Consider the following 13,903-nt stretch of genomic DNA (forward strand, 5'->3'; position numbering starts at 1 on the left):
TTAGTTTTTCTTTCTCAATAGCTATCTTATTTTGTACAACTTGATGATTGATTAATTTTTATACGATTTTGTTGTTAATCCTAAAACGTTTGTCTCATTTAGTATCTTTAAAAGAGAAAGTAAATGTATTGGTGTAGGTTGCAAGTTGTGAGATGAGTCAAAATTAGTTTTAGTTGTGAGAAGATAATATTTTTCCTACTTAAATTATGAAATCAATCCTTCTTACAAAACACGTGGGCATTAGTATCTGGAAACATTTGAGTTGTGTGATAAAAAATTTGATCATTGAAGCAATTATGTGATAGAAGATAGTAGTACATGTTATATAACATCTGGTGCATCACCATTATACTTTGTAGGTTCATCCTTTTAAACATTTATACCATTTTAGAGTTTTCTTCCCCTTTTTCATCAAGAATCATCAGTTTAGATGTAATTCTTAGGTAATTCTGTATATGAACCAACCTTTTCTAAAATTTGACCTCTACCATCAAATCTCATACTCTAAGAGGTCATCCCATGTGCCAATCGATAGTTAAGAGCTTAAATAGGGCACAACTTTGTTGATAATAGTTCTATTCAATACAAGGAGGCCAAGGGAAATCAGGGGCAGGGTAGGTGGGGGGGAGTGATAAGGGATGAGAATGGCAGATTCTTAGTAGTGATGGCATTCCCCTTGGGAAACTAGACCAGCCAATGTTTTGAAGCCATTGGGTCCTATAAAACCTTATTGCTTTCCCGTCAAATTAATGGTAAAAATGTTTGGATCGAAGGGGATTCGAACAATATCATCCAATGTCTTAAGGGGAAAAATAAGGCCTCATGGACCATCAACAATTGGATTGATTTATCAAAAGAGACAATCCTCTCCTTTGATAAATCTTTTATATCCCATGCTTACAAGGAAGGTAACACCATGGCAGAATTTTTTACCAACAAAGTTGTGACAGCAAATGGGAGGATGACATAGAACTTAGAGGACAGCCTGGAGGATGGTGTTAGAGATCTCATTTGATACGATAGATCACATGAGATACGTGGTGGCGCTCCATCAAATTCATATTTTCAATGATGGGAAAAATAATTATTATTATTCATGGGAGATATTGTGGAGATGCTAGAGGTGGATTGCTTCATTATTGCTTGCACACTTTTTGGGTCTTTAGTGAGCTCTTTTGGATTTTATTCTACCTGCAAATTCTTCTTAACCATTCTAAACCTGAGAACTTTGCAAATGCTAAAATGGATGATGATAGGCATCATGATATCCCTATGGATTGTGAAGGCCTAAGGGATAACAAAACTATCTAGATAATCCTAGAAAAGGGGGAGCTTACACCCTATATAAAAAAGTTGCATGGATGGGATCCTAAAGTGTCTAGGATTTTTGTTAGAGGATGGAAAGATGGAAAACTTACCTTGTTTGGAAGGGCTGTGGTGGTGGAGAAGAACCTTATTGCAGAGATTAATGGGCTCCCTACGAAGGGTCTCATTTTTTATAGAGACAAAAAATACTTGGACCCGACGGTGAAGAAATTCCCTAAAAATGACAAAGAAAGGAAATTGCTGGTGAAGAACAATAAAAGTTTCTACAATGTGGATACCATTAAAATGATTTGGAGGGAGGTTTTTAAGGTGTTAATGGAATACATTACCATGGACGATTAGTACTCGTGGGTTTTCAAACATCATTTTATTCTTCTTAATCACTTAGACACCAGGTTAGGGTATCTTTTCCTTTCTATCTTTTGTTGTCCATCAATGCTAGCATTTCTAAGCATAGAGAGAATCCTCGTGCTAACCCTATTCTTCATGGGGGTCTTTTGATTCTTATTTATGAACATTTTGAGGCCATTTATGTCAAACCTAATTCCCCCCTCATTTATATTTCAAAGCATGTGGAGTCGAAAACCTACAGTTTTAATGATAATGACTAGAACACGGACATGGAGGATGAGTACCATGTTCCCCTTGTGAAAAAACCAAAGATTGTTTCCCCTCATGCGTGGAAAGGGAATAATATTGACTTAGATTTGGACCCCTCCCCTACCTCTGGTGCCAAGATTTCCCCTAATAAGATAAAAGGTCATCGTCTACCTAAGGGTAAGGCTCTTGACTTAGAGGAACATTCTCCTATGCATTATTATTGAGCTCCCTAGTCTCCTCTACATTTTCTCAACTCTTACCCTTAGATACAAATAGGGAGACTAGACCCTCGTTCCCCAACCAGCTCGACCTAGACTCTTCCCCGTTGAATATAGACCAAGAGTTCCCCACTGATATCCTGGATATTGCTATAAATAGTGCAGTGGATTCTTTCTAGATAATGAAGTGGTCTTTCCATGAGATCAAGAATCTCAATATAAAACAGAAGCCCATTAGTAGCAAAGTGGAAAGGCTGGAAACTAGTGGTGAGGGCTCTCATTTTAGACAGGTTTCCAAGGGTAAAGAGCTTTGGACGAAAGAGGAAAATCTTTTAGTTATTGATTGTCTCACTAAAACCGTTGAAGCCCTGGACAACTTGAAAAGGGACTATGAGCATAAGATTGCGGTCATGGAGAAGAAGATTAAAATTATTAAAGAATCTCTCCACTCCATTATGTCCCATTGTCATACTATTATCAAGACCATCATTGATAGCATGAATACCATGGTTATGACTATGGAGAAGGGATATCAAAGAAACTTAGTTGTGGAGCTGGAGTTGGAAAAGGAAAAAGGATTTGATGAGTCAGAGGGTCCAAGCAAGAGAACACGGGCCAATTTGAAGAGGAAAGTTGTAAATAACTTGTAGGAGATTCAGGAATTCAAAAAAGTGGCTCAAAATTAAACATGAATCAGCTAGAGGCAGAGGTCGCTGAGACCTTTAAGGCTTGGCCTAGTTGTCTTCGGCTTCTGTCTAGTTTTTTGTAGGTTTCTTGCTGGTGTTGGGTTCCCTTTTTCTCTTTTTTCTCTCTTTTGGCAGCATTTTGCTTAATTGTTATGCTTTGCATGTTTTATCTTGGTGATTGACCTTTTGTAAAGGGTGTTGGGTCCCTTCAAAATCCCTTTTTATCATAATTAAAAATAGTTCTATTCAATAATGTTCATATGATCTTTGCTCAAGCATCATTACGATAATGATTATCATTATAGAATACATTATCCTCCAATTGAGGTTTGTTGGTGCCCTTGCCATCAATTTTTTTCATGAATGATGTCATTATCTCTTATATATTAGAAAATAAATGAAAATAAAAAGTATCATAAAAACTCAAAGAAATTAAAATATTATGTCCCAAATTTTAATATAAATGAACATGATTTGTGTTCATTATAAATAATTAAAATATCTAATTTAAGGTAATTTTGGCTGACAATCAAGAAAAATCTTGTAAATGAAAGAGAATTGAAAACTTTGAAAAAAAAAATTATATTTAGGTATAAGAATCGTAAAAAATAGCGACTAAAAATTCCTTGAAGGGAAGCAGTTATCCCTACTACGTGTAAACTAGAAAGCACAAGAATAGGTATTTATGCAAGAAAAGATCATGAATGCCAAGTTGAATTAAAAATTATGTTCTCAATATTTAATTGAGATTGAACTCATAAACACATATCAAGTCCATGTGTTAGATTAGTTTCACATCTGAAAGATTAAATCCACAATTAAAAAAAAATGTGATCAAAAGTGATACATAAGTCATTCATAAATTCTAAAACATATATCATACTTATAAATCAGCATTTAACATATATCATTTATCGTATTTATTTATTTAGTCATTAGTTAAGATATGTTATATATTAAAAATATATATTTTGTATTGAAAAATGAAAATCAATATTTATTGAATGAATAATATATTTTAATATTTAGTAGGTGAGTATAAAATGTGGTTGAGTGAGAGCATCAATATGATTGGTCATTGGTTGTAGATTGGACTCTCTTTAATTAATATCTCTTAGAAGTCAATATCAATCAATTATATTATTTTTTATTTTATTTTTCTTTGAATGTCATATAAATTTTATCAAAATAATTGATATATTATATAATTTATTTTTTATAATAAATAATATACTTTTGTCAAAAGATTGTAGTTTGAGTATAACTAATGAGAAAGATATTACGATGTTAAGAAAACTATAATACATGCCACATATAATTGATGAGAAAGATATAGGACAATCTAAAGTTGCACATGATAATTATTGTCTAAGTGAATAGCTAAAATCTATTCAAATAGTGGAGGGACCTAATGAAGACCAATACCCTTAAGTGGGAATTCTTATGCATGCATGACATGTATCTTAGGGAAGAAAAAAATCATGATTCAACCTCTATATTTGCAAGGTTGAGAATTATAGAGAGCTTGAAGATGCAATGGAAGTGGATAGTTTGCAAGTTGTATCTTAATGGTAGTCCATGAAGTAAATGATGAATTTCTATCATATTTAACAAGCAATGATAATCACGAGGAGAATAAAGAGTGTGTTCATAGGAAGTTGCAAAGAAGAGTAAATGACAGTGCCAAAGTAATGAAAGAAAAACAAAAGATAGGCTTCAATAACCCAGTTGTCCATACAATGATGGGAGAATAAGATTAGTTGAAAAGTAGGTTGTATAGAAGGATAAATTAGAAGACTCAAGGATAAGGAAGACTCAATGAAATAACACATGTTATTTTTAAGCCGTAGATGAACTCCTATACCCTCACAAAGATTTTAACCATCTTTAGGTCACTTTTCACATGGCCTATAGACGTGGAGAGTGGGTTAAGATAATTTGAGGATATTTATTGATTAGGTGCGTTAGTGGAGAACATCTTGGAGGAGGTTAGATGACTTGAATAGTTGAATGGGCAAATATAGGGGTAGTTTGAGAGGCTTTTGATCTACTTTGAAGGTTATCCAAGTATCTAGGAGCCAATATAACAAATAATAAGAATTGAAGAGGAAGAAAGGGCTAGCATTCATCATGTCCAACACTACCAAGGAACCTTTCTAGAATTCAAATCAAGGCTAAAGTTTTCTAGAACCATTTGAAAGAAATTTGACCAGGTCATAAAAACATGACACTTGTCTTTTAGTCATTTGATCCTTGTTACAAGTTGTAAGGAGTGTTTCTAAAGCTAAAAAGAAACATCTACCTTTAGCTTTTAGTTATTCTTGCATTTTTCTATAACATTAGAGCCCTCTAAAGCTCTTTAGCATTAACAAAGTCTTGAAACTCAAGAAATTAGTCACTTCGTGACTGAAAAATCATTGTGATTTCAGCTTTTAGAGCAATTTAAATACTTTAGAATACATGCTATTGTATCAACACATTTTTAGAAATAATAATGTTTAGTTTTTCTTTCTCAATAGCTATCTTATTTTGTACAACTTTATGACTTTATACGATTTTGTTGTAAATCCTAAAACGTTTGTCTCATTTAGTATCTTTAAAAGAGAAAGTAAATGTATTGGTGGCAGTGCAGGTTGCAAGTTGTGAGATGAGTCAAAATTAGTTTTAGTTGTGAGAAAATATTTTTTCCTACTTAAACTATGAAATCAATCCTTCTTACAAAACACTTTGGCATTAGTATCTAGAAACATATGAGTTGTGTGATAAAAAGGCTGATCATTGTAGCAATTATGTGCTAGAAGATAGTAGTACATGTTATATAACATCTAGTGCATCACCATTATAGTTGTAGGTTCATCCTTTTAAACATTTATGTCATTTTAGAGTTTTCTTCTCCTTTTTCATCAAGAATCATCAGTTTAGAGGTAATTCTTAGGTAATTAAGTATAGAAACCAATCTTCTCTAAAGGTTGATCTCTACCATCAGAGCACATACTCTAAGAGGTCATCCCATGTGCCAATTGATAGTTAAGAGATTAAATAGGGCACAACTTTGTCGATCTAAAAGTTCTATTCAATATGGGGTGACCAAGAGAAATCCAGGGTCGGGTAGGTGTGGGGGAGTGATAAGGGATGAGAATGGAAGATTCTTAGTAGCGATGGCATTCCCTTTGGGCAACTAGACCAACCAACTTGTTGAATCCATTGGGGCCTATCAAAAATTGTTGCTTTCCTATCAAATTAATGGTAAAGATGTTTGAATTGAAGGGGATTCGAACAATATCATCCAATATCCTAAGGGTAATAATAAGGCCTCACGGATTGATTTATCGAAAGAGATAATCCTCTCCTTTGATAAACATTTTATATCCCATGCTTATAGGGAAGCTAACAACGTGACATAATTTTTTGCCAACAAAGGTGTGACAACCAATGGGAGGATGACATATAACATAGAGGACAACCTGGAGGATGATGTCAAAGATCTCCTTCGATATGATAGCTCACATGGGATATGTGGTGGCTCTACATCAGATTTTTATTTTCAAGGATGGGAAAAACAATTATTACTAATCATGGGCGATATTGTGGCGAGGCTAGAGGCAGATTGCTTCATTATTGCTTGCACGCTTTCTAGGTCTTTAGTGAGCTCTTCTGGATTTTACTCTGCCTGTAAATTCTGATTAACCATTCTAAACCTGAGAACTTTGCAAATGCTAAAATGCGTGGTGATAGGCATCACGCTAAGCCTATAGATTGTGAAGGCCTAAGGGCCAATGAAACTATCTAAGGGCCAACGAAACTATCTAGAGAATTCTAGAAAAGGGGGAGCTTACACCCTATATAAAAAAGTTACATGGAGGGGATCCTAAAGTGTCTAGGATTTTCGCCAGAGGATGGAAAGATGGAAAACTTACCCTATTTGGAAGGGTTGCGGTGGTGGAAAAGAACCTTATTGCAGATATTATTGGGCTCCTTGTGAAGGGTTTCAAATTTTATAGAGACAGAAAATACTCAGACCCGACGGTGAAGAAATTCCCCAAAAATAACAAAGAAAGGAAATTGTTGGTGAAGAAAAAAAAAGTTGCTACGATGTGGATATCATTAAACCGATTTGGAGGGATTTTCTGAAGTTTTTAATGGAATACATTACCATGGACGGTCAGTAATTGCAGGTTTTTGAACATCATTTTATTCTTCTTAATCACTTAGACACCAGGTTAGGGTATCTTTTCCTTTCTATCTTATGTCCTCCCTCAATGCTAGCCTTTCTGAGCATAGAGATAATCATAGTGCTAACCCTATCCTTCATGAGGATCTTTAGGTTCTTAATTATGAACATTTTAAGGCAGTTTCTGTTGAACCTAATTCTCCCCTCATTTCTATTTCAGAGGATGTGGAGTTGGAAACGCATAGTTCTAATGATGCCAAGAGGAACATGGACATGGAGGATGAGTGCCCTATTCCCCCTGTGAAAAAACCGAAGGTTGTTCCCCCTCATACTAGGAAAGGAAATAAAATTGACTTAGATTTGGACCCCTCCCCTGCCTCTGGTGCCAAGATTTCCCCTAATAAGATGAAAGACCATCGTCTGCCTAAGGGCAAGGCTCTTGACTTAAAGGAACATTCGCCTATGCATGATTCTCAAGCTCCCCGGTCTCCCTTGCATTCGTTCAACTCTTACCCTTAGATACGGATAGGGAGAGTAGACCCCGGTTCTCCAACCAACTCAACCTAGACTCTCCCGTGTTGAATATGGACCAAGAGTTCCCCACTGATATCTTGGATATTGCTAGAAACGGGGTGGTGGATTCTTTCCAGATAATGAAGTGGTCTTTCCATGAGATCAAGAATATCAATATAAAATAGAGGGCCATTAGTAAAAAAGTGGAAAGGCTAGAAACCAGTCGTGAGGACTTTCATTTTAGACAGGATTCCAAGGGTAAAGAGCTTTGCATGAAAGAGAAAAATATTTTAGTTATTGATTGTCTCACTAAAACTGTTGAAGCCCTTGACAACTTGAAAAAGGACTATGAGAGTAAGATTGCAGTCATGGAGAAGAAGATTAAAGGTATTTAAGAATCTCTCCACTCCATTATGTCCCATAGTCATAGTGTTATCAATACCATCATTGATAGCATGAATACCATGGTTATGACTATGGAAAAGGGATATCAAAGCAACTTAGTTGTGGAGCTGGACTTGAAAAAGGAAAAAGGAAATGATGAGTCAGAGGGTCCAAGCAAGAGAACGCAGGCCAATTTGAAGAGGAAAGTTGAAAAAACCTTGTAGGAGATTCATGAATTCAAAAAAGTAGCTCAAAATTAAACATGAATCAGCTGGAGGCAGAGGTCGCCGAGACCCTTAAGTCTTTGGCCTAGTTGTTTTTCGGCTTCTGTCTGGTTTTGGGCTGCCTTTTTCTCGGTTTTCTCTCTTTTGGCAGCATTTTGCTTAATTGTTATGCTTTGCATGTTTTATCTTGGTGATTGACCTTTTGTAAAGGGTGTTGGGTCCCTTCAAAAACCTGTTTTTACCGTAATTAAAAATAGTTCTATTCAATAATGTTCATATGATCCTTTTGCTCAAGCATCATCACCATAATGATTATCATTATAGAAGACATTATCCTCCAATTGAGGTTTTTTGGTGCCCTCACCATCAATTGTTTTCAGGAATGATGCCATTATCTCTTATATATTAGAAAATAAATTAAAATATAAAAGTATCATAAAGACTAAAAGAAATTAAAATATTATGTCCCAAATTTTAATATAAATGAACATGATTTGTGTTCATTATAAATAATTAAAATATCTAATTTAAGGTAATTTTGTCTGACAATCAAGAAAAATCTTGTAAATGAAAGGGAATTGAAAACTTTGAAAAAAAAAACAACTATATTTAGGTATAGGAATCTTAAAAAATAACCAGTAAAATTTCCTTGAAGGGAAGCATATATCCCTACTATGTGTAAACTAGAAACCACAAGAATAGGTATTCATGCAAGAAAAGGTCATGAACACCAAGTTGAATTAAAAATGATGTTCTCAATATTTAATTGAGATTGAACTCATAGACACATATCAAGTACATGTGTTAGATTAGTATCACATTTGAAAGATCAAATCCACAATTAAAAAAAAAAAGTGATACATAAGTCATTCATCAATTCTAAAACATATATCATACTTATAAATCAGCATTTAACATATATCATTTATCTTAGTTCTTTATTTAGTCATTACTTAAGATATGCTATATATTAAAAAAAAAAAATTTGTTTTGAAAAATGAAAATCAATATTTATTGAATGAATAATATTTTAAAATCATGACATAAAATGTTGTCTTATGGGTCTGCTGGCTACAAAGAGAGGATTAAAATACAGGTAGCAATAATTATTGGAGAAGCTTAAACAACTTTTTAGTGAGAAGCACTGGAGTGATTTTGAAAATGGAGGTGCACCAACTTTTTTATATATCAACGTTCTGCTGATTACCACCTCAACTTCTCTGGAAAGTACTGCCAAAAAAAAATACACAAGGGCTTAGACAAGATTACATCACATCAAACTTTAAAAAAAAATGCAATTTGATTTGATTTGATTTGGGCGAATAGTGAACCTTGTGAATGAGAGATTGATAATACGGTTTTAATTTCTCCACATCAGTACGAACTGTACTTTTGCTGTAAAGATCATATTTGCTGCACATTCAATTATTTGGTTAGTAACGCAAGACTCTAGCCCTAGAGCTGCAAAATAAAACGCAGGTATAACTTTACATACTTGAACTCCTGCAACCATGGAAGCATTTGGCGGTCCAAATCATTCATGAAGTGCATGTAGGCACCTTCTTGATGCATCACTGCCATTTCCATTGCCACCACAATTTAATGAATATGTTTAATCTATGTATGCATACCATATCACAGTGGGGGAATGAGAGCTCACCATAGAATGAATGGTAATGTATTATGAAATAGGCCTGTGGAGGTAGTGTCGATTTGTTTTCTTTCATCACCTTCAAGTTCAAGAGACAAACACTTATTAATGAGAGTAATCACTGACAGATTTTTTTTTAATAAGATCTATTTATTAGTGTGATTACAGCTGAGCCATTTAAACAAATCAAAGCTTGGAATGTGCTCCGCAGCATTATTATATTAATTACCTGATACATGTACTCGTCATGTCCCCATGACATAAAAAGCTTTTCAAATCCGCATCCCTCTTGATAGATTCCTGTGCCAGTATTGTATTTGGGATCCCAAGTGTCCGGATTGTTGAGGAACATCTGCATGTTTTGTCCACTTTAATCAAACTTATTATAGAGCAACTTAGAAAATTTATGATCTCATGATTTTTTTGGATTTACGTTTTTTAAGAAAGAGGTAAATGCTTTTGATCTGGAGTTTCTGAAGCCATAAATGGGAACCTCAATCTAACATATACACTCAACAATAATACCCAAATAAAAATTGAATCTTAAGAACATGACAAACACCACCGCAATTAAACCATCACACATACTTGAATTTAACTGTTTCATTTCTATATGAAAACAAGTTTTTTTTTGTGATCATAAATAATTTATAAATCATGATTATGAAGAAATTCTTCACAATTGCTTTATAAGTCATCCCATAGTTTGGTGCAATGCTCATAATTATGAGCATTTCGATATTATTTAGTACCTGGTGATGTACAATAGATTTATCGAATGGACATCCGACTGGAAATGTATCGCCTGCTCAAGGCAAATATGATATTATTAGTTTTAACAATGTAACCCAAAGTTCATTTCAGAACAATATAACTATTCTAGTTTATGCACAGTAAAGCTTGAAGGTTAAATGGAGTGAAAACATACCGACCACAGCCCATTGAGGTGACTGGCCAAATTTGGGATGAAGCAAAACCTTGCCCAAGTCTGCATTATATTTCCAAATCATCACAAGTAGAGGGAAGATTAGAAGAAAATAACAAGACCAAAAATGCAGTGAAAAGTATTACCCACCATGAATAAAGGCAGTGAGATGAAACCAGTCTTGGTCAGGATAATCTTTTCTAATGGCTTCTGCAGTTTGCAGGAGGTGCTCGATCTGAGGCACATCCAGATCGGGGTCACTCTCATCCACGATGTCATTCAATAACTCTGCGCATTCCCAGATACCCATCTCTCCTTTATTGAAGCACAGATGCTTTTCTCTCATTCTCTGCACCTGTAACAATGTAATATCATTCATACACATTCACTGCTTTCCTTCCGTAGAAGCTTTTCATTACCCATATCCAATCAAAGTTTAAAAAAAAAACTTATATTAATGGAATTTTGGCAGTCGTTGATATCAATATAATGAGATTCTTAGGTTTTGATTGTGTGAGAATTTTAATATCAATGTTTCAGATCATATTTGAATTAAAGAATGATGAATAATTCTTTCAAAAGCATAACAAATTGATGATTCATAGAAGTAAGATGTTTAATTTTCTCTCTTCTTTGATTCATCCTAATGATATATTATGGAGTATGATCCAAAACATTGATATAAAAGTATTTACCGATTCAAATGTCTGATAGGCATGATTTTTACGGTAAGTCTCTTCAACAACTGACTTCCGTTCACCTTCTGTATAATAAGACCTACAATACAATAATCATTTTATAAATCTCTTCAAAACCTGACGATTAAATACATGAAAAGAAGAAAAAGTTCACCTGAAATCTTTGCCAAATGCATTCGATTCAGGAACCACAAAGCCAAGCTCTTGTCCTCCTTCATCGCAATGGTGGCTATGCACAGGTAGTATTGGCATCTCCATCTTGTCTGAACTAAACAAAAATATTGCCTACTAAGGCTATGGTTACGTTCAACTTTCAAGCTCAACTCAATCGCAAAGAAATTGCAAGATGAGAGTGAAAAAAAAGCTGGCGGTTGCTTCCATTATGGTGTACGTGGGTAACTTATAGATCGATTATGCACACGTTTTTTTTGAAAAGCCATTGCATTCCTTATTTTATTGAACTTCTTTTTTGATTATCTTCCAACTTATTCAACTTATCACAGTTTGACTGTTTACGTATCAATTAGATAATGAAGGAATCTAGCTGTGGCAGCCGTGGGATAAGAGGGGACAAATCTAGTGATAAGATAAGGTTGCCATGGCAGAGCATATTTTGAATACGGATGCCACGCATATTTCTGGAATAAAAAAAGAAAAACCAGAGAAATGAGAGGAATTAGTGAGTAAAGAGTATTACAATGTGTAGGTATTGTCTTCCAACTCTCTCATAAGCCAGCCGCCTACGTAGATTATACATGTTATATTCAAACAAGCAATTTCAAAATCACTCAACTCACATCAGTGTTAGGTAGTTTTCCACCTCGAACAACATGTGGCGCTTTAGATGATTATTGTTTAAGGTCTTTCAATACAAATCCAAATCTTGAACAAGGATGCAAAGCGTCAAGTTCCTGCCATTAGAAGAATGAGAGTAATGGATAGAGATAAAGAGGAAGAGATAGCTACATATAGATATAGATGGAGAAATAAAGCTATTCAAATAAACTTTTATTTATAAATCAAAAGTGAATTAACTTTCATTTAAAAAATTAATTCAGTTATAAAATATATTCACTTTTGAACTAAAATAAACTTCATAATAAGTATAATAATAAACTTTATAAATAAGTATAGCATTATTATTATAATAACTACAACATTATTATATTAAGAATTAAACAAATTCTCATTATAAGTATAAAATATGTAATAATAAAGTTATATTTTTAATTATATATATAATAAAATTAATTTATAATTATTACTAAAAATTTGTAAAGTTTATTGGATTGGAAATGGTGTTAGTGTGAGAGTTATGGTTTGGTTAGAGTTATAATTCAAAAATTCAAAAGTGAATAAACTTTCACTTATAAAGTTTATTCAATTATAAAATTTATTCACTTATGAATAAATTTGATAAGTGAAACTTTATTCACTTTGAATTAAAATAATCTTTAATAAGTATCACATTTTATACTTATAATATGTATAACATTATTTTCCAATTCTTTTGTATATTTTCAATAATAAAAAAATATAACATTATTATTATAAAATAAGTAATAATAATGTTAGTTTTAAAATTAGGGTTAGGGTTAGGTATACAACTAGCTTATATATATTTAATAATATATATAGAATAAGCCGAGAGATATCCTTCTAGAGGCGCCTATTTTTTTATTAATTTATCAACATTAAATGGCAATAGGTGCCTCGAGAAGAATATCTCTCAGCTTATTCTATATATATTATTAAATATATATAAGCTAGTAGCAATCGCAGCATGAATTGAAAGACATGACATAAATTAATTTCAAATTATATATTGTTGTATAGTTGTATATTTTGTATTGGTACAGTGTTAGATTTAGGATTCCATTTGGTTCAATTCTAGATTTATAATTATAGTTAGGATTGGAATCAAAATAGTCGGCCTAATTCAATAAGGATTAGGGTTCATTATGGTTTACTATTAGGGTTAGGATTTGATTTAGTTTAAAATAGTAGGCCTAATTCAATAAGGAATAGGGTTCATTTTTTCTTGCTATTAGGGTTAGAGTTATGGTTGTAGTTAGGGTTTACATCATTGTTAAGGTTAGGTTAATGGTCAGGGTTTTGAATTTACATCATGTTTAGTGTTACGGTTAGCGTTAAGATTATGATTACGCTAGGATTTAGGTTATGGTTAGATTATGTGTAGGGTTATGGTTTATATCATAGGACTATGATTAGGGTTAGGATTATAGTTAGGGTTTACATCATTATTAGGGTTAGGTTAATGATTAGGGTTTGGATTTACTTCATGATTAGGATTAGGGATAGGGTTAAGATTGTGGTTAGGCTTTGGATTTATCATTATGGTGAGGATTATGTCTAGGGTTAAGGTCAGAGTTAGGGTTAAAATTCTAATCTTAATCTTAATTTTAATTGTATTTGTTTTTTTTAATTCTAATTATAACTCTTATTTTAGTTGTAATCATAATCTTAATTCTAATATTAACTATGTA

General features: G+C 33.3%; 1 protein-coding gene across 1 annotated transcript; it reads right to left on the minus strand.

The window, feature by feature from the left end:
- Positions 1-9,109: 9,109 nt before the first annotated feature.
- LOC131871944 (probable inositol oxygenase) lies at positions 9,110-11,736 on the minus strand. The gene is made up of 10 exons (XM_059216022.1): positions 11,551-11,736; positions 11,394-11,475; positions 10,849-11,053; positions 10,702-10,761; positions 10,526-10,578; positions 10,003-10,125; positions 9,783-9,852; positions 9,618-9,696; positions 9,454-9,535; positions 9,110-9,352 (listed from the first exon to the last, which is right to left on the minus strand). Exons 1-10 carry the CDS (start codon positions 11,652-11,654, stop codon positions 9,326-9,328), a joined length of 885 nt encoding a protein of 294 aa, XP_059072005.1. The 5' UTR covers positions 11,655-11,736; the 3' UTR covers positions 9,110-9,325.
- Positions 11,737-13,903: the final 2,167 nt, after the last annotated feature.

The sequence above is a fragment of the Cryptomeria japonica genome, unplaced genomic scaffold (assembly GCF_030272615.1).
Source record: "Cryptomeria japonica unplaced genomic scaffold, Sugi_1.0 HiC_scaffold_489, whole genome shotgun sequence".
Lineage (NCBI taxonomy): Eukaryota > Viridiplantae > Streptophyta > Pinopsida > Cupressales > Cupressaceae > Cryptomeria > Cryptomeria japonica.